The 18,513-nt window shown below is 45.8% G+C and overlaps 1 protein-coding gene across 2 annotated transcripts; it reads right to left on the reverse strand.

Annotated features, from left to right (window-relative positions):
• Positions 1-1,379: 1,379 nt before the first annotated feature.
• Positions 1,380-16,253, reverse strand: LOC119334323 (very-long-chain 3-oxoacyl-CoA reductase 1-like). 2 transcript variants are annotated; one of them, XM_037606910.1, is made up of 4 exons: positions 15,818-16,231; positions 15,451-15,739; positions 14,904-14,973; positions 1,380-1,862 (listed from the first exon to the last, which is right to left on the reverse strand). In XM_037606910.1, exons 1-4 carry the CDS (start codon positions 16,173-16,175, stop codon positions 1,587-1,589), a joined length of 993 nt encoding a protein of 330 aa, XP_037462807.1. In that variant the 5' UTR covers positions 16,176-16,231; the 3' UTR covers positions 1,380-1,586. The 2 variants fall into 2 exon arrangements, with proteins under 2 accessions (XP_037462807.1, XP_037462808.1); XM_037606911.1 differs by lacking the exon at positions 1,380-1,862 and adding an exon at positions 5,107-5,387 and having other exon boundaries at positions 15,818-16,253.
• Positions 16,254-18,513: the final 2,260 nt, after the last annotated feature.

Consider the following 18,513-nt stretch of genomic DNA (forward strand, 5'->3'; position numbering starts at 1 on the left):
CCGCCGCCCGCCTCGTCATGGCGCGTCGCGGGTTGCGGGATTGAGCCAAGCCGAGCTCACACCTACACGCTTATTTTTGCCAGTCACTAACGGAGAGTTCTCTGACAGTTGGGCCACGATCTGAGACGTCGGATCATGGGATGTCACGGACTCGGACTTTGGTCGAGACCACGTCTCTCCACGCGGCTGCGCCTATATAAGTGCGCGGTGTCTCCTAATCCTAGCCGCCACGAACAGATCACATCTGCTCCACGCGCACGCCCGCCGTCATTCCCTTGCTACTGCTGCCGCCGGTGACTCAATCCTGTCCGTCGCGTACACGGTCGACGAGAGAGCAGGTCTCCGAAACCACGCACTTCTGGTTCCTGTACGGGGTGAGGGACGAATATGTTTTTGGGCAGCGATTACGTGACTGTTCGCTTTCGATCGTCTACTTCCTCTATGTCCGCGTCGCCTTCATCATCACCATGTCCACCGACGCCGAACGTGCCGCCGCCGAGAAAGCTAAGCCGACAAGAAGGCTGCCGAGGACGCCGCTGCTGCCACCAAAGCAGCGGCCTCTGCATGGCCCATTGGAGGGTATAACTCGTTTATCCCACTTTTACCGTTTTCTGTTTTAGCCATGCTAGCGTTATACATAGATCTTTCTGCAATTAGCATAGTATGTGTTTGCTTGACTGAATATCAGTATGCGTTTATTTGTGTCAATGCCATGCTAGTGATTTACTCGTGGATTGATTTAATCGAGAAATTGCCTATTTACTCAACAAAATTAGCATATAGGTTGGTCTTTATGTCAGCCTGTACCGACAAATTTCACATTTGTTGCCAACAGGAAAATTATTTTTCATGTTTGTCTTTAAGTTTCATTGTGCATTCATAGATCTTCAAGTGCAGTACTAAGATATTTCTCACTTATTATACTTCTTCACTTTCAGAAATTTCAGACTCGATAGCCTAACAACATGTACTTTTCAAATTCTTGCAATGATGAATATTTATCTTTAAATGTTCAATGTTTGTAGACTCTGGCGTATTAGCGCGTCTCCTACTTCATATTTGTCTGCAACTTAGTGTGCTGAAAATGCAGACTTGAAGCAGCGCAAGGAAATTATGAAAATTTTCATGTCGGTGTTGCAATTTGTTCGCTTCATTTCTCATATCTTACCGATAGCCGTCAGTCTAGAGTGCCCATCAGTTCTCTTAAGCGATCTATCTCACTAATGTCCCGCGGCAACGCGCGAGGCATCACCTAGTATACATAAATTTACATTCACATCCAAAGTCCTTCAAGGTACACATCGGCCACTAGGCAAGATACCATTCACGCTAGCCATGCATCATCAGCAATTGAAATTACATTTCAGAGATACATATCATATAAATAAACTCTTGGTACCGTCATATCAAAAGTCCTTTAAGGTACACATCGGGCAAGATACAATATGCATTAGCCGTGCATAGGAACTGCGATTTAAGAGAACTTGTGGTTCAGAGATACAGATCACACACATAAATCCTTGCTATAAATTCATACAACTCTTGTAATATCATGATAGATTATTCGTTAGGGGGGCAGGCCACCCTTAACGCTGTGCGACGGTGCCCTTGGTCAGATTCAGGGCCCGCTGATGGAGGGACTCGTGGAGGCAAGCCCCAACACGGATGCTGTCGGGCAATAGTTGGTACAAGCACATCTGCAGCCTATGGCCCGGGTTGGGAATGCAGACAGGGAGACCATGCCCGATCCAGCGTGCCGCCGCATGGGCGTACGAGTCTGGTGTCGGCGTGATCAACTGTGACATGAGGCCTCCCCACGTCATCATCTTCGCCATCATCTTCGTGTCCACAAATAGTGGGACCTGCACCAGACACAAATAACATATTGGTGTGGTTTCTGTCAATTAACCTCAGACTAATTTCGTACACTTATGCACTTTTTTTTTGAAGTAAAGGGGATTGTATTGATTAAGTAAGTGTCACATTACAATCTCGAAGGAAAAGGCCTAAATATCTTTAGGGCTTCATCCTAAGAGCAACTCCAACATGTCGACCAGAACTGTCTGCGGTGTCCTTTTAGATCGAAACGGACGCAAAAGCCAGCCACACATGACATAAATGGACCAACGTCCATTTTTTGTCCGGGCAACATTTCAGGCCTAAATTTGGGCCGGGTTTGCGTCGGCACAGACACACAGCGGATGCGCGCAACGCCCGCCGTTGCCTCCCCCTGGCCTGCCAGTCGGTGGCACATTGGCCATTCCCCCTTCCTCCCATCGACAACCAGCTCACCCTGCCGTCCCACCCGTCGCCGCCGCCACCCAGTATCGTTGCCCAGGCCGGCCGCCTGCACCAACATACCTCCCCCAGCAGCACGCCACCCCCCAACGGCCCCATACTCCGGTGTTTGATGAACCATTTTCGCCGACGTCGCAATACCCCGACGTCCACGCCACCACCTCTAGCCTCCCCTGCCGGCAGCACACAAGTGCGACTACCTCGCTCGTCAGACGATGTCACGTTCGCCTCCATGCCGATAGACCTGCTATCTGGTCTCGGAGAGGCGCAAGACTCTTCACCGGCCGGTTTCTTCCACCACACCTGCAAGGCGTTCGACGGTTTGCCCGCAAGGTACAAATGGATACCGACGACGAGTATTTTTTCCACAATTTCATTTGCGATTCGGATGATTCTTCATCCGATGATGAGGAGATTGTGGTTGCTGCTTTGGTCGTCCATGACCATATTAGTAGGAAGCGGCCGATGTTTGGGGCTCGATCCCGGGTCATACTCCGGCGTTGAATCGCAACAGAAAGAGTGGCCATTGCCTACTTTGACAGGACTACTTCCAGTCCCCTAAATCGCTCTTCCAACCCCACATATTCTAGTGTCGTTTCCTGATGGCTAGAAATGTGTTCAACCGTATCCGGGAGGGGGTGGTAGCGTACGATAACTATTTCGAGTGCAAGGAGGATGCCATGGGAAAGATTGGCTTCTCCTCTTTTCAGAAATGCGTTGTAGCGATGCTTGCATACGGAGTACCCGGTGATCTCATTGATGAGTATGTATGAATGAGTGAGTCCACGTGCCTAGACTCCATGCACAAGTTCTACAAGATTGTGGTAGTGTTTGGCCCGGAGTACTTGAGAGAGCCAACTACTGTAGATACAGTCCGGTTGTTGGCGACCAATGCGAGTAGGGGCTTTTCAGGGATGCTTGGTATCATAGATTGTATGCACTGGGAGTGGAAGAACTACCCTTCTGCTTGGCAGGGGAAGTATAGGGGCCATGTGAAAGCATGCATTTGAGGCCGAGGCTTCACAGGATCTCTGGATTTGGCACTCTTTCTTTGGCATGGCCGGATCTTACAACGACATCAACATGCTTCGGCGCTCTCTGGTGTTTGCAAGACTTGCAGAAGGCAACTGCCTAGAAATCAATGTTGATATCAATGGCCACCACTACAACAAAAGGATACTACCTAGCTGACGGTATCTATCCTCGGTGGACTACTCTTGTGAAAACAATCCCTAACCTTGCAGGAGAGAAGAGGAAGAGATTTTCCCAAGCACAAGAGGGTGCAAGGAAGGATGTGGAGCGTGCCTTTGCTGTGCTTCAATCTCGATGGGCATCATTTGGTATCCTACTAGAACTTGGAGCACCAAGAAGTTGTGGGAGGTAATGACTCTTTGTGTGATCATGCACAACATGAGCGTACATGATGAGCGTCCGGATGAAATCTATGACCAAGGGTTTCAATTCAGGGTGACAATGTGCCTCAGCATGGAGGAGCGGCAACGTTTGCACAGTTCATCAAATTTCATCATCAAACGCGTGATTGGGAAACTCACATTCATCTGCAAGATGATTTGGTTGAGCATATGTGGGCTCACGTTGTCAACCAGTTGATGTAATGCCTATTTTTTCTTTCAAATGTATTTGAGACAATTTAAATTTTATTTGGCTTATAAACTATGAGATATTTATTTGGTTGTGAAACTATCAGATATTTGTATTTTGTTTGAACTATGTGAACTTGGGCCAAAAGAGGTCAAAAATAGCCGCAAAGCAGTCATGAGGACGAAAATGCGTCCGCGTGTTGGGTGCACTACTGACCCAAACACGAAGCGAAGCAGATGAGCGAGAGGACACGCCGACCCAAAAGGACAAAAAAGAATAAAATATGCGTCCGTTTGGGTCAACGTGTTGGAGCTGCTTTAACAATGCTACAGTTTGACCCTCCCGTCGATCTTCTCTTACCAGCTTCTCTATTTCTCTTCTCCTTTCCACTATTTGTGTACTAGTTCCCAATTATATATTTAACTGATTTACATAAATTAGGAAAGTATGTTTTGGTCCTTCATGTTTATGCAAAGTATATATTTGCCCTCTTATCTTCTTTTGTGGACATTTCATCTGTCATGTTTCCAAACTGGGTATGATTCGTCCAAATGGTGGTTTCATGCTGATGTTGACCGGCATTGACCTTTGACCTCAGCACATAAGTGCCACCTGGCACATGATGGTCCACACATCTCTCTCATGCGCGATGTCTTCGACCCAAGCCACTGCCAGGTGATGGTCGCGTGGAGGGTTCCCTACACAGCCTCCCTTCTTCCTCACAGTGTGCGCCACCTCCCGCCCGGGAACAACCACGCCGTCGACCATGGCCGACGCCGCCTCGCCACCCGACGCCAACAAGAAGCACACCACGTGCGGCTGGGCGCATCCGGCCGCAGGCACACCTCACCATCGCTTGCGCTCGAAGCCTCCTCAGCCTCTTCCTGTTGTGCCTCATCCTTGCGACCTCGAACTTGAGGCCGACAAGCTTGCGCAACGGTCCTGCGAGCTGCTGCTGGAGCCCGGACATCAAGGCGGTGGCCATGTCCACGACGTCCTGGACGTCGAGATCGAGGCCCTGGAGTAGGGGCTACGGCAGGAGGAGGTCCGGCAGGCCCTCGTCTCTAGCGACGGGAGTGCGAGGCTGCAGAGCATATCTCCTCCTAGCCCAGAAACTACACGACAACTATTCGACAAAATGCTTATAAGACCGTACGAGAAATGGCTGGTTTCGAAACCTGAGGAACCAAATGTCGACCGGAAATAGATGAAGAGACCAAACGTCTACTTATAAACTTGAGGGGCTAAAACAATATTTTTCTCTTCTTAGTCAGCATCTCCAGCTGTTGGCCTCTCCAGGAGGCATAAAAAACGTCGTCCGGGGACGAGCTGGCGGTAGAATCGGCTCTGGGGCGGTTGGGCATCCAGCCATCTCCCCCAGGCGTCGATATCGGCCCATTCCTAGCCGTTTTTCGGCCCACTTTCAACGAAAAATGGCCCATATCGGCGAGAATCGGCCCATATTCAGCGTGGTTCGGCGTTGAATTCTGAACATAAATATTTTTTTATCACATCATTCATCACAGAAAATCAAATAGTTCAACAAAATAATGCAACAACAAATATTACAATTATGTAGTTCAACGAATAAAAACTCATATTTCATCACACGTCAAGCTAGGCGTCGTCTGACGGTGTGGGTCACGCGTGCTTTTCCCTTGCACCGGAGCCCCCGAGCGCCCCCCAGTGCGCCGGGTTCGGCCTGCGATCGCCGGGCCAAAAAACGGCCGGCGGATTTCGGCGTCCTAGGGGGCGCGACTGGGATGTTTTTTCGGTGCCAGCGCGGAAAAAGTCACCGGGGAGGGAGGGGGCGCGGCTGGAGATGCTCCGAGGAGTTATATATTCACCCCTTCTTAGTCTGGCATCCTCGTTTTTACATGTTCTCTCATCTCTGATTTTTTCCACCAGATTTTCTTTAAAAGCGCATTAAATATCCCATCTTTAGTGACTTAACAAATAAAATTATGTTTATTCTGGTAAGCTAATAAATACTTACTAAATGAGTGTTTACCAAATAAAATCACATTATTTTACCCAATCGCATTAATAATGGGCTAATCTATCAGAATATGTATCCCCGGGTTGCAAAGCATGGGCTTATCTAATTGATATTTTACATAAAAAGAATGTAAGATTTTCGTTTTTCTTCTTCATTCGTCCAATCCTCACATATATCCTCCCTCTCCCTACTCGTTTTGATTTGTTTGTTGCGAACTATGCAAAACTTTGTTGTATTTGTTGGCTTTGAATTATTGAACATGTATGAATGTTTTATAAGATGCAGTGGACTCATGCGCTGAATGAGAATGTGATATGTGTGTCTACGTGTATGTGATGCAACATATTTTATGTCAATATTTATGAATACTTTCGTGTGAATATCAATTGCGAGTTTGGCAACAAAAAGCAATTAAAATGACATCCCTGAACAACAAATCAAGGCTGTTCTACTCTTGAAATTACTTGTAAATTGAAGTATTGCCAAGCGCGCACATGCCTTTGCACCGTCCGGTCACAGTCACATACAGTAGCTGAGACACTGAGTCGCTAGCTGGTTTACTGTCTCATGCATTGCACGATCACAAGTAGACCCACGATAGTTGTCACAAAGAAATGGTGGGAGACCGATGGTGTGGGGAGGTGGGACGTGTCATGGGCAGCGGGCAGGATAGACCGGGATGTGATGATGTGTAGCAAGTCTGGTGCAATCCTTTGCAATTAATTCAGTTCCCATTTTATTAAAGCTACTCCCTTCGTACCAGGCTAGTCATAGTGGCCGACGCCGATAAACCCGTCGCTGGTCTGACCCACCTCACTGCAGCCCTCGTCGGCGTGACCACGGTCCCTAATTTGGCCTCCGTCTCCATGTGGCCTCCCAGATTTGCCCCACCTCGGCCGGTTGACGTCGCGCCGAAGCTCCCTGCTAAGAAGCAGCGGGCCGCCAAGCCACGCGATGAAGGCGTGAAGCGGCAGATGACGCGGGGGTGCAACCCGGTGGCGAACCAACGTTGGCAAAAATTTCGAAGCCGGACACGGCTGCGGCGGGCGATTGGCTGCCGGCGGCGGCCGTGACTTCCTCCTCCGGCCAAAGAGGCCCTCCTCCACCTTCGCCGCCGCCCCTATGCCGTTCCTCCTCCTCTCTAAGCATCCAATCGTCGCTGCTCTGCCGTCCCGATTCGCGCCGCCACTGCTGCTCCACCACCGCCCTAATTCGGTCGCCGCCCACTAGTTTTTACATCTTCTTTTTGCATCACCTATTGGAGTTGCACTTTTACATCTCCGTTTTGCATCATCTGTTGGAGTTGCTCTTTTTTGGAGATATAAATTTTTACATCTCCTATTTTATATCTTTAAATTTGCATCTTCTATTAGAGATGCTCTAAGTAGTTACTGAGGATAGAGATGTTTGTGAAACTAACACCTCTTAACATAAAATGAGTCAGTATCTAAATAAATGAAGGCTTGTATGATACTCCAATATAGACTAGTAACATATACTCCCTCCGTTCGAAAATACTTGTCGGAGAAATGTATAAAAATAGATGTATCTAGAACTAAAATACGTCTAGATACATCCATTCCTTCGACAAGTATTTCCAGACGGAGGGAGTATAAGGTAATAATATAGGCCCAGTAACATATGCATGTTACAAGTCTAAATTACTTCCCAGTATGACCAGCATGCAGCTCAACTTAGGTGGCTATGGATTGGACGAGGGAAAAAAATCCAACATGGAAACCATCCAATAAACATGCACAACTCTTCCTCGTAACCAGCCAAAAATCAGCTATGAATCCCTAACTAATAAATAGGCACTATTGTTTAGCTACTCCATGCAGTCGTTAAATTCACATGCAAACCGCTTAAGGCCAGTTAGGCTAGTCATAGTGGAAAGTAATTTAGACTAGTAGGCTAGTCATAGTGGGGAGTAACTTAGACTAATGTCATGCATATGACACTAGTCTATGTTACTACCTTTACTAGAAGAACGCCCGTGCGTTGCAACGGGGCCACATTAACTTTAAGAGTTCAATATTAATCATGTTAATAATACATTTAATATTCTCATACATATCAAGTGACACTGGCAACCTTTTTTGTCAATTTGGCAACGGGCTCAGTTGCAACGGGCTCTTTATACATATCAGACAACTCGCTACTACTTAAACTACAACTATGGCTACCAATATTTTTTTGTCAATTTAGCTCAGCAATAGTGCCTGGCTTAATAGACTGCTTTGCATTCACCCCCTCAGAAGACAGAGAGAACCAACTCAACATGTCAGAAGATTAACAGAAATTTCATTTGTATGGCATGAACATATAGCAGGAGCACCAACACATAGATCAGCAGAGAGCAGAGCACAGCATGCACACACTCGGGCCATCTATATCATACACACACAGCAACGCACACACACATCACGCTGGCATACACATACAGAAAAGCAGGCACACACGCATCATGCGCATTGGCCGGTGCGACGCACGCAAAGCAAGTACCTACGCACGGAGAGCAAGCTAGCAAGCACGCACTCGTCCAACCCCGCCGCTGCATGCGCTGGCAGAAGGTGAGACAGCAAGGGAGACTACACATTGAAGCTGTCCATGCAAGGCTGGAGGTGCTGGGCCGGCGACGGCGGTGTCAGGACGACGCTTGATTCGTTCCCGGTGGCGTGGAGCTTGGGGCGGCAACGCGGCGATAGCTAGTTCTCGGGGATGGGGGTTCGGGGCGGGGGCAGTCGACCCGATGGCTGGCGAAGTTAACGGGCTCGGGCGGCTGGAAATTCGGCGGGTGGCGGCGGCACAACGCGAGGATGGGACAGGCGGAAAACCTAGCAGGCGTTCAACTACCAATACCCACGCCTTTTTTTAGGAGAATTGCTTGTGAAAATAACGTGCGACGACGACTTAGCGAGCGGATCCCCTTAAAAAAGACATAGCGAGCAGATTCCCTTAAAACTGGTAGGAATGAATACGATTGATGACGTTGATAAATAGTGGTGAATGTTGGCCTAATTTACTATCATCATGCATGGAAACGAATCGTCAAGAAAAAGAATACTTCCTATTACTACACTCATAGGAAGCTTCTTAATCTCTGCTACCAAACAGTTTCTGCCCAAACAAGGAAGGAAAGTTATGGACGTGATTCGGAAAGAAACAAACATTATGAAGATTAATTATGATTGATTGTGATTGATTCTTTTACGTAAAGACATTACTAAATAATTTGCATCAGTATGGAAAGTTCTGATCCGTTCAGTTTTTTTCGTTGTGTGAGAGGGTGAAGTGAAAATAAACCGATGAAGTGGGGGAGGCGACGAAAAAAATCTATGACGGTTAACCTACAAAAAAACGGACGAAAGTGGTGGGACGAAAAAAAAATCTGAAAGCGAGACTACCAACTGCTCCATTATGAGTAGAGATAGTGCTAAGTGTCATAGAAGTAGTATCATATATGGCTGCATTTATTAGCTTATAGACTCAACTTTTCTTGGAAAGCACTATGTGATGGTAACATAATATGTTACTCTAAACACCTCTCTCCTCATTAACTAGCTGCCACGGAAGTAAACTTGCATTGGGGTGTGTTATGTTACTAGCTAAGTTACTCCCACTATGACTAGCCGTATCATGCATATGAAATAAGTCTGTATTAGGCTAATCATAATGAGTATCATATACTAGTATCATCATGTATATGATACTAGTGTATGATACTCCCTCTGTTTTTATTTAGTCTGCATATTAGATTTGACTGAAGTTAAACTGTGCAAAGTTTGACCAAGTTTGTAAAAAATAATATAAATATTTACCACAACAAATCTATATGATGTGAAAGTATCATAGATCATCTTATTTATTGTCATGCATGACACCAACATAATAGTATATCATTTATTATGATACAGTATCTTCCTATGTTGCTTTAACCCTCTCTCTTCTTTAATTATCTACCACATCAGCGTGTTTGCTACTCCCAAGTGCATGATACCGCCTAAGATACCACTACCTTCATACTCCCTCCATCCATGCATAAGTATACATATATAAAATTTAGAACAGATTATGGAGTAAAGTAAAAATGCATTGAAAAGGTGCAAGCCAACATCTCTCTCCTCTTTAATTACTCCACTCCCAATGAGCTAAGAGCATGTCTAGAGTAAGGAGACCATTTGTTAAATATCATTGGTCTTGATTATCGTGTGATGAGAGAGAAGATTATTTTCTATTTTAAGGTGCATTGGGGAGATTGATGTACATTATTTTGTGGACAAATTTGGAAGCCGAACGTACACTTATTCGTGGATGGAAGGAATATTGCAAAGTAACTTAAAAGTAGTATTATAAATGATTGCATTTCTTAGATTATGGACTTATTTTGCTTCAGGTTCCGTTATGTTACGGAAACATATTATGTTACTTCAAACACCCTCTCCTTATTAACTACAAGCCACGTAAGCAAACTAGTCTTGGATTACGGTATGTTACTATCTAAGTTACTTCCACTATGACAAACAACTCAAGCAAGTTTGCTTAGGTGACAAATAGTTAATGAGAAGAGAGGTGTTTGTGGTAACATATGTTACCGTAACATAACATAATCCAAGACAAAATGAGTCTACAACCTAATAAATGTAACAATCTATGATGCTACTTTATTATTTTGCACTATGAAGATAGTAACATACTCTTAGGCTAGTCATAGCGGGGAGTAACTTAGAGGGTTCTTGGATCCAAGGGACTATTTTTAGTCTGACTAAAAATAGTCTCTTTTAGAGGCTAAAGTTCCAACCACCCCCGACTAAAGAGAGGCTAGGACTAGTCTTGAGGCTAAAATTTTTTAGTCATAGGAAACCTACTAAAATATGTATTAGCCCTCTCTCTCCTCATTTAATTCCTCTCCTTTAACACATGCAAGTTCTGGATTGGAGGGTTTGGAGAATAATAAATGCTCAATAACTTGATTTTAGTCTCTTTAGTATTTGGATCCAAGCATGGATGAGGCTAGCAAGTTTTAGTCCCACTACTTTTAGTCATGGGACTAAAACGTATCCAAGCACCCTCTTAGACTAGTGTCATGCATATGACACTAGTCTAAGTTACTACCTTCATAATGTAAAGTAACATAATAGTAGTATCATAGATGGCTTCATTTATTAGCTCATAGACTCATCTTGTCTTGGAAAGTGCTATGTTACCATCTCTCATTAATTACTTGCCACATGAACAGAATTTTCTCGAAGTGCATTATGTTACTAGCTAAGTTACTCCCACTATGACTAGCCTTATAGTCCTCACTATGACTAGCCTCATTCCCTCGCCTAATCAACGCCTTAGTCCTCTCTCCTCGGCATGCATATATCATTTATTTTGCAATTAACAACTAATTAACATGCGCATGAGAGAAAGTGTGGCCGGCCAAACGAGGCATGAAAGAAAACAAGGAACAATCCATGCTTCCTGCCTAGGAGATTTGGGAGTGCTATTTGGTTTTCATAATATGCCTAATGCACTGGTACGCGAGGAGTATAACTTGAGAGTATCGTAATTAAGATTCATTTTCGCCCTTAGGTTCCTCGTGGTTAGATGTTTCGAAGCTATCTCCTATATGGCCAGGTACGTTTTGACAAACTTTTTTCAAAGCAACTTTAGTGATACGAAGAAACAACATTCATGCACTATGTGTACTATTGAATTTGTTTAACATTCTCCTAGGTTGCTTCCTTGTCATTGCTAATTAGTTGCATGCATTAATGTGAAAATCTCCTACCAATGTTTATAACTCAGTGGTCTGCCATTACTTATGAGTTGTCTCTGGTAATGTGAATATTGGTCTATCGATGTTGCTAAGTTGCCTACCTCTGAATCTACGTTGCTTATAGTAATCACTGATTATGGAAAGCAGGTGAGGACAATGTTAAGTTACTCCCTAGCGTGGCAGGCAACTTAGGATAAACTTTTATGCAACTTGACATTCATGGTAACCAACTTAGTTAAACATCAAGCTAATCGACGTCATGGTAGGTAAACCTAACAAAAATGTGTTTCCTATAGCATGAAAATTGGTTTCAAAAAATAATTTTGCTAAAACATCTACGCGTGAGATCTAATTTCAAACACCTCATCTACGAGAGCTCCAATGGTTATACTGGATCATAATTCTAACACAAGATTCAAAATGTATAGCTTTTTGATTAAAAAAACTGAATTAGGATGGTCGGCCCGATTGAGCACCTCTGGAACATTGGGTTTTGTGGTCTTGGGCTGGGAGAAATCCCTGCTATGCGACGTCAAGGCTAGCAATGGCGACATCCGTAGACGCCGTCCCCTCCCTAGAGGCGTCGCTTTGGCCCCAATCCAACTCCCCTCCTCTTGCTCAGGGGAAACCCTTGGTACGACCTTTGGACCAGGCAGCGGCGGTGTCATGGCATCGTCCCTTCCTTGGAGGCCCCGTCTTGTTCATCGAGGAGTTTCAGTGGCACGGCTCAATTCGTTGTCAGCTTCTACTACGGGTCTGGGCCTCATTGGTGCAATGTACACCATCGCGGGTGCTCTCTCAATGATGCCATCTCTTGGTCCGCCCAGGCCCTGCCGATCACTTGCGCCGACTTCTTCTTGGCACAATGGGTGGGATGCGTTGGTCTGTGTTGACCTCGAGTGTTGGCCTTGTTGTAAAGGTCCGCGGCGTCGGTTGTGACGCGGCTCGATTGCTCTGTGGGTTGTCTCATCACCACTGGCATGCAGTTGGCTTAGGTGGAGCATGTATCATAGTACGCGTGGTGGGTGTGTTTGGTGGATGTGGTTGCTAACTTTTTTGATTGGCGTTGTAATGGCCGAAAGGCATTGTATCCGGCTTCTTTGCCGCTTCTTCTTCAATATAATTCTATAAGAAAAAAAAACTAAATTAGTTGTTTTTCTCAAGTTGGCTAAAGCTAGCACAGGGCACATGGGGGCGTGGAGATCAAGTGTGGAGGAGACGGGAGCAGCTGGGTCCAATTTTCCTTTGGGGTCGAAGGGAAAAAAGATCAATTTGTCTAATTCACATCTAGATATTTTTTAAGAATGTCACATCTAAGCTCCCACAAATATATAATGCAGCAATAAGAAACAAAAAAATTAGGACAAAAAATAGACAACAAACAGAGTGAAAATCCGATTAGATGTGACATAACTATATCACATCTAGATGTGTCCTAGACAGACCAAAAAAAATAGACAGAAGGTTTCTAGTATGAATGTGTTCTCACGACCATTAGTAAGCAAACATTGGCTAGATGCGTCTTTATTTTACCCTCTTTTTGTTGCGTACATCAAGTGGTCATATATTTTCTTTGTTCAATAATGTAGTGCATATAAATTTTCTCGAAAATTAAAATCTACAAGTTTATAGAGAAAAATATTGAAATCTAAAGTCCAAAATACATATATATCATTAGATACATCATGTGAGACATATATTTTCGTATTGTATAGATATTTTTTCCTTATAAATGTGATGCAAGTTTATGAAACATGACCTTTTAAAAATACAGTAATGCTATTCAGCGAACGTTCACTGAGGAAGCATCGCAGAATGAACAATTTTTTATGACAATTTATGTTGTCAGTAGTATGGCTATTCTTTTATGCGAACATGGCAATTTCCGCTCATGAGATTCAAAATCTATAACTTTTTAGAATTTAGTCCTCGTTAAAACTGCTAGCCTCCTTTCCTCCTCCTCCAGAAAAGTCTCATTCCTTCCCCCGTCGGCGCCGCCGCTGATCCGCCCCACCTCCGATGACCTTTGGGCCATGGAGGCGCGGAGGATCTCGGTCCCCCGCCGGCAGGAGGGACCCCATTCTCATTTTTATTAGGTTTAACATATTGGTTGGGGTTGTGTGGTGGTGGCAATCGATGTCCCTCAATAGGAATAATGTCTCCCACGTTTGATCCCCATCCCGATGGTGCAAACAGTATTGTTGGAAGACGTGTGGAGGTGTGTTTTCGTCGGATCTCACGAGATTTAGTCGGTGCTGGTCTTCGATGGATCTATTTGGATCCAGTGTATGATTACATTTTTGATCTTTTTGGTCTACAACCCTCTTCATTGATGATGGTTGCTGCTCTAGTGTGCTGGTCATTTCGGGTTTTAGCACGACGACTTCCCGAACGTCTACTACAATAAGGTTTGCCCGGCTTCAGTGAGGGATGGGCAATGACGACGCCGCGCCTTCGGCTCGCTTCAGTGCAAGTAGTCATTGTTAGGTGGTCCATGGACATGGTTGTAATTTTTTTTACCTCTTGTGTTCTCTGTACTATCATGATTGATGAGTACATTAAAAATTTCTTTTGTAAAAAAAATCTATAACTTTTTGATTGTTTAATACTAAATTAGTTGTTTTCCTCAAGTTCCCTAAAGCTACCGTAGGGCATGTGAGGGCATGGAGATCAAGTGTGGAGGAGATGGACCAGGCGGTCCAGTTTTTTGGGCCGATGGGGAAAAAGATAGACCAGATCTTCTTTGATGGATTGGCGAGATGCATCTTTATTTTACTTTCTTTGTCGACGTACATCAGTTGATCATATATCTTCTCCATTAATTTGATATTGTAGTGCACATAGATTTTCTAGAAAGTTAAAACTCTACAAGTTTATAGAGAAAAATATCAACATCTAAGTACCAAAAACAGTTATGCTTTTCAGTGAACCTCCGCTGGGGGAGCACGGAATATTGAACATTTTTTATAGCAATTTGTGTTGTCTCGTAGTATGGCAATTCCTTTAAGCGAGCATGGTAATTTTTGTTGAATAGCATTACGTTTTGTCAGAATTTGCCGTGTTTGTTTTGAAGAAATTTTCTTGTGTGATTTAAAGAATTTGCCATAGTAAACGTTTGCATTTGTCATGCTCCCGACGAACATTAGCTGGTTAAGCTGGTCCTAAATAAATGTTCATTATATTATCAAATGGAAAGGGAATAGTAGAATGAATTAATATAGAAAATTGTAAACTTACCTGACACTGCACATCGATGCCTTTGCCTCTGTACTCAACGTAAAGGCTCCTGGAGAACTGAGCAACGTACCTATTTCAAATGGAAAAAGTTTATTTTAAACCCTGAATTTATAGAAGTTTGGCGAAACAAACCCTAAAGTCGATCCCACGGTTTTTGTTGGGCCGGTCCGCTTTAGTTTTTTTCCTTCTTCAAAACACGCAGTTTTTCTTCTTCTTTAAAACTGCAAAAATAAGCACGCAGAGTGACTTGAAACCGGGACCTCCTGTTGTTGGTCAACGGAAGTAACCACGAGGACAGCACGTCTGTCGTGTTCACTTGTTCCCTTTTCCTTCTTCTTTTTTCTCTCTTTTCTTTTTCTTTTTCTCTTTCCTTTTTCTTTTTATTTTTCATTTTCATTTTTTTCCTTAAATTCGTGGTCATCTTAGTAGGAAAAATAGCAAACGAAAACAAATCCCGGTCGATGTTTGGCACTCTCTTCTCGTGCTCATTCCTACAGTACGAATTAGATTTTTAATGCACGTGTGGTAGTGTAACACTGCATATTACCGTTTGGTGGCGGCGTAGATGGAGTAGAACGGTACGGAGGGTAGCGCCACCGTGCAGCCGGAGCCGATGTTGACGACGGCGCCCCTCCCCCGGTCCACCATCCCGGGCAGCACGGCCGCCGTCACCTCCGTCAAGGCCCACAGGTTCACCCGTATCATGCTCACCCACGCCTCCGCGTCGACCTCGTGCAGGTACACCACGCCCGGCTTCGCCACCCCGGCGTTGTTCACCAGGAATCCGACGTCCAGCCCTGCCACCGCCTCCCGGAGCCGCCTCATCGCCTCATCCCCTGCCAAAAACACCATCAGTCAGCACATCTGGATTATTTCTACGTTTCAGTACTGTGTGTGCTGCAGTGGTGCTTCACCTCGAGGAGTGGAGACGAGGGAGAAGTCGAACTGCACGGTCTTGGCCAGCACGCCGTGCGTTCGGGAGACGGTCGCGGAGATGTCCTGGAGCATGGCGGGGTCGCGGCCGACTAGCACGAGGTTGAGGCCGCGCCGCGCGAGCTCCAGCGCCATCGAGCGGCCGATGCCGGACGTCGGGCCGGTCACGACGGCCCACGCCCCGTAGCGGCGGCGGAGGTCCTTGGGCTGGCGCAGGCAGAGCGCGAGGCCGGAGATGTGGAAGAGGCGGTACGCGACCACGGCGACGTAGAGGGCGCCGAGGATGCCCAGTGAGACGAACCATGGCTCCTGCTGCCGGAGGAACGCGTCGGTGCCCATCCACCTCCTCTCTCTCTCTCTCTCTCTCTCTCTCTCCCGCCCCCCTACGCTGCGCTGCGCGTGCTAATTAAGCGCTTGGAGGTTGCCGCTGCCTGTGCTAATTAAGTGCGTGTCGCGGGCTTGTCCCGGATGGTGGCCAGCGGCAGCTCGTGCCCTTCCGACAAAAAATGCCCAAGTGGAGCGGCCAGCGGCGCCCCTTTCCCGCCCCCCGGTGGCCTGCAATAAAAGTGCTGCCCAAGTGGAGCGGCCAGCGGCGCCCCTTTCCCGCCCCCCGGTGGCCTGCAATAAAAGTGCGGGCACACCCAGCTGGTGCTCGTGGGGACTATGAAATGAAGTAACAGGGGACCGATCCCCTCGGGTTACATCTACGGGTCACATCTACGGGTTTCATTAACTTGCAATTTGTAAATATAGGAGTGTAGTACTTCGATCAAGAGCAGTACTCTACGTAACCAGGGCCGGTCTTAAGATTTCGGGGGCCCTGGGCAAAACGAGAACCTAAGGCCCTTATATTTTACTTTAAAATTTTCTTTCGCTTTTCGAGATGCAAAGTCGCTGGTAATGATCAATCTTGGGAATTTGCCAAACCTAACCGCTCTTGGGACATTTACAAACCTCACATTGTTTTTACTAATATATACTAGTCGTATTTAGATGATGCACATACTTCTTACAGTAGGACAAAAGCAATCACAACAAGGAAGCATACCTCGGCCATTATCAATGTGATGGCTCCTTCTACATGTCATTCTTGATAATATTTTTTGCTATTTGATGAAGCATTAGAACCATCTTCTAAGCCCTAGAAATAACATGGATAATGAGTTAAATAACATAAGCAATATGAGAAACCCGTTGACCCAAAGATTCAGTGTATTACTTTATATAATCTGCAGATACAAAGACATCATTTTCTGTCACTTTGATCCTGATCTAAGTTCAAAGTTTCTACAACGAACGGACTACTTTTTTCTGCACGTGAAGCAAGGAAGGGGATAAATCTCAAAATCCATACAAATTCACATGATTCTATAGAAAGGAGCCGACGCAGTCACTACCGGAACATAAAAACGACCCTACTGGTATCGACGGTGATGACCTTGCTGTGATTGGGAACTGGGGTTTGTTGTGTTCTGGACGATGGGAAAAAAACGTTGCGTCAGCGTGTTGCCGCATTTGGGGACTGGAGTTCGACTTGGACCCCCGCCGCTAGGTCACCGGCACCAGGCTGTCGCGCGCAGCGGTGATAAGAAGAAGAATTCCGAGGAGCTGGAGCGACGACTGACGTCTTGATGAAGAAAAGAAGAGACAACTGACGAAGCGATCGATCTGATTGATTTTTTTTAGGGAAACGTTTAGATCTGGCACGCCGGTCCAAACTTCCGCCGGTCGCGTGACACGCTGGCACTCACAACATGCTGCAGCCTTGTATTCCCTTCACGCGAAAGGTTCCGCGCGAGACGCGTGCGTGGTGGGTTCGTGCGAACCGTTTTTTTACCTTATCTCTTTTTTTCCCTCTTTTTTCCTGGCCACACAACGCCACATCGGTTTTCTTCCACCTCCAGCCCGCGCGCTGAACTTCTCTCATCCGTGCTCCATTGCCCTCATTAATAGCTTCAACCGGCTTCAGAGAAAGCTTCAACCGTCCGCATTTTTTGCTACAACCGACCGTCACCGGAACCAGCAATGTTTTGCTAGAACCGGCCGGAGAGGGAGCTGGAACCAGCAAATTTTTTTGCTGCATCCGGCGACAACATCTTTTTTGATAAGGAGCTGCAACCCACAACAGCGGGGATGACGATGCTACAAGCACGAACCGGGGACCGGCACCTGCAAGCGTGGACGTGTTGCACGGGGATGCTTCAACCATCTACGAAAAAGCTGTTAACGACACTCGACGAAGCTACAAGCAGCGACGGAAATTGCTAAATGCATCATTCTTTCTTGCAGGGACAAGAGAGAAGCAGGTGTTAAAACCGGTGCACATCGAAGCTACAACCGTCAACCCAAAATGCTACGACCAGTGGCATTTTTTGCTGGAACTAGAGAAAGAATAGGCTTCAACGGACGTGTGTCATAGCTGCAACCATACTGAAAAATGCTACGCCTGGCAACCAAAAAAGCTACATCCGATTTTGAAAAAAACTTCAACTGGATACGGGGTAGCTGGAGGTCAGCCACCGCGCAGCCAAAAAAGCTGCAACCGGCGTCGAGAATAGCTACAACCCGCTTCTAAAAAAGCTTCAAACCTAGATCGAAAAAGCTTCAACCGTCAACAGGGAAAGCTTCAACCAACCAATGTCAAACTCAAAAGAGTTGGAACCATTACGAGAAAAGC

This window comes from Triticum dicoccoides, chromosome 7A, assembly GCF_002162155.2.
Source record: "Triticum dicoccoides isolate Atlit2015 ecotype Zavitan chromosome 7A, WEW_v2.0, whole genome shotgun sequence".
Taxonomy (NCBI): Eukaryota; Viridiplantae; Streptophyta; class Magnoliopsida; order Poales; family Poaceae; genus Triticum; species Triticum dicoccoides.

What these genes read in the sequence shown, in the direction of transcription:
- LOC119334323 (XM_037606910.1), bottom strand. Translation starts at nt 16,175, where the DNA reads ATGGGCACCGACGCGTTCCTCCGGCAGCAGGAGCCATGGTTCGTCTCA. An exon ending in CCTCGTCTCCACTCCTCGAG is followed by an intron (nt 15,740 to 15,817) that starts GTGAAGCACCAC and finishes TGTTTTTGGCAG; the next exon opens with GGGATGAGGCGATGAGGCGG. An exon ending in GCATCGATGTGCAGTGTCAG is followed by an intron (nt 1,863 to 14,903) that starts GTAAGTTTACAA and finishes TGTCTGGTGCAG; the next exon opens with GTCCCACTATTTGTGGACAC.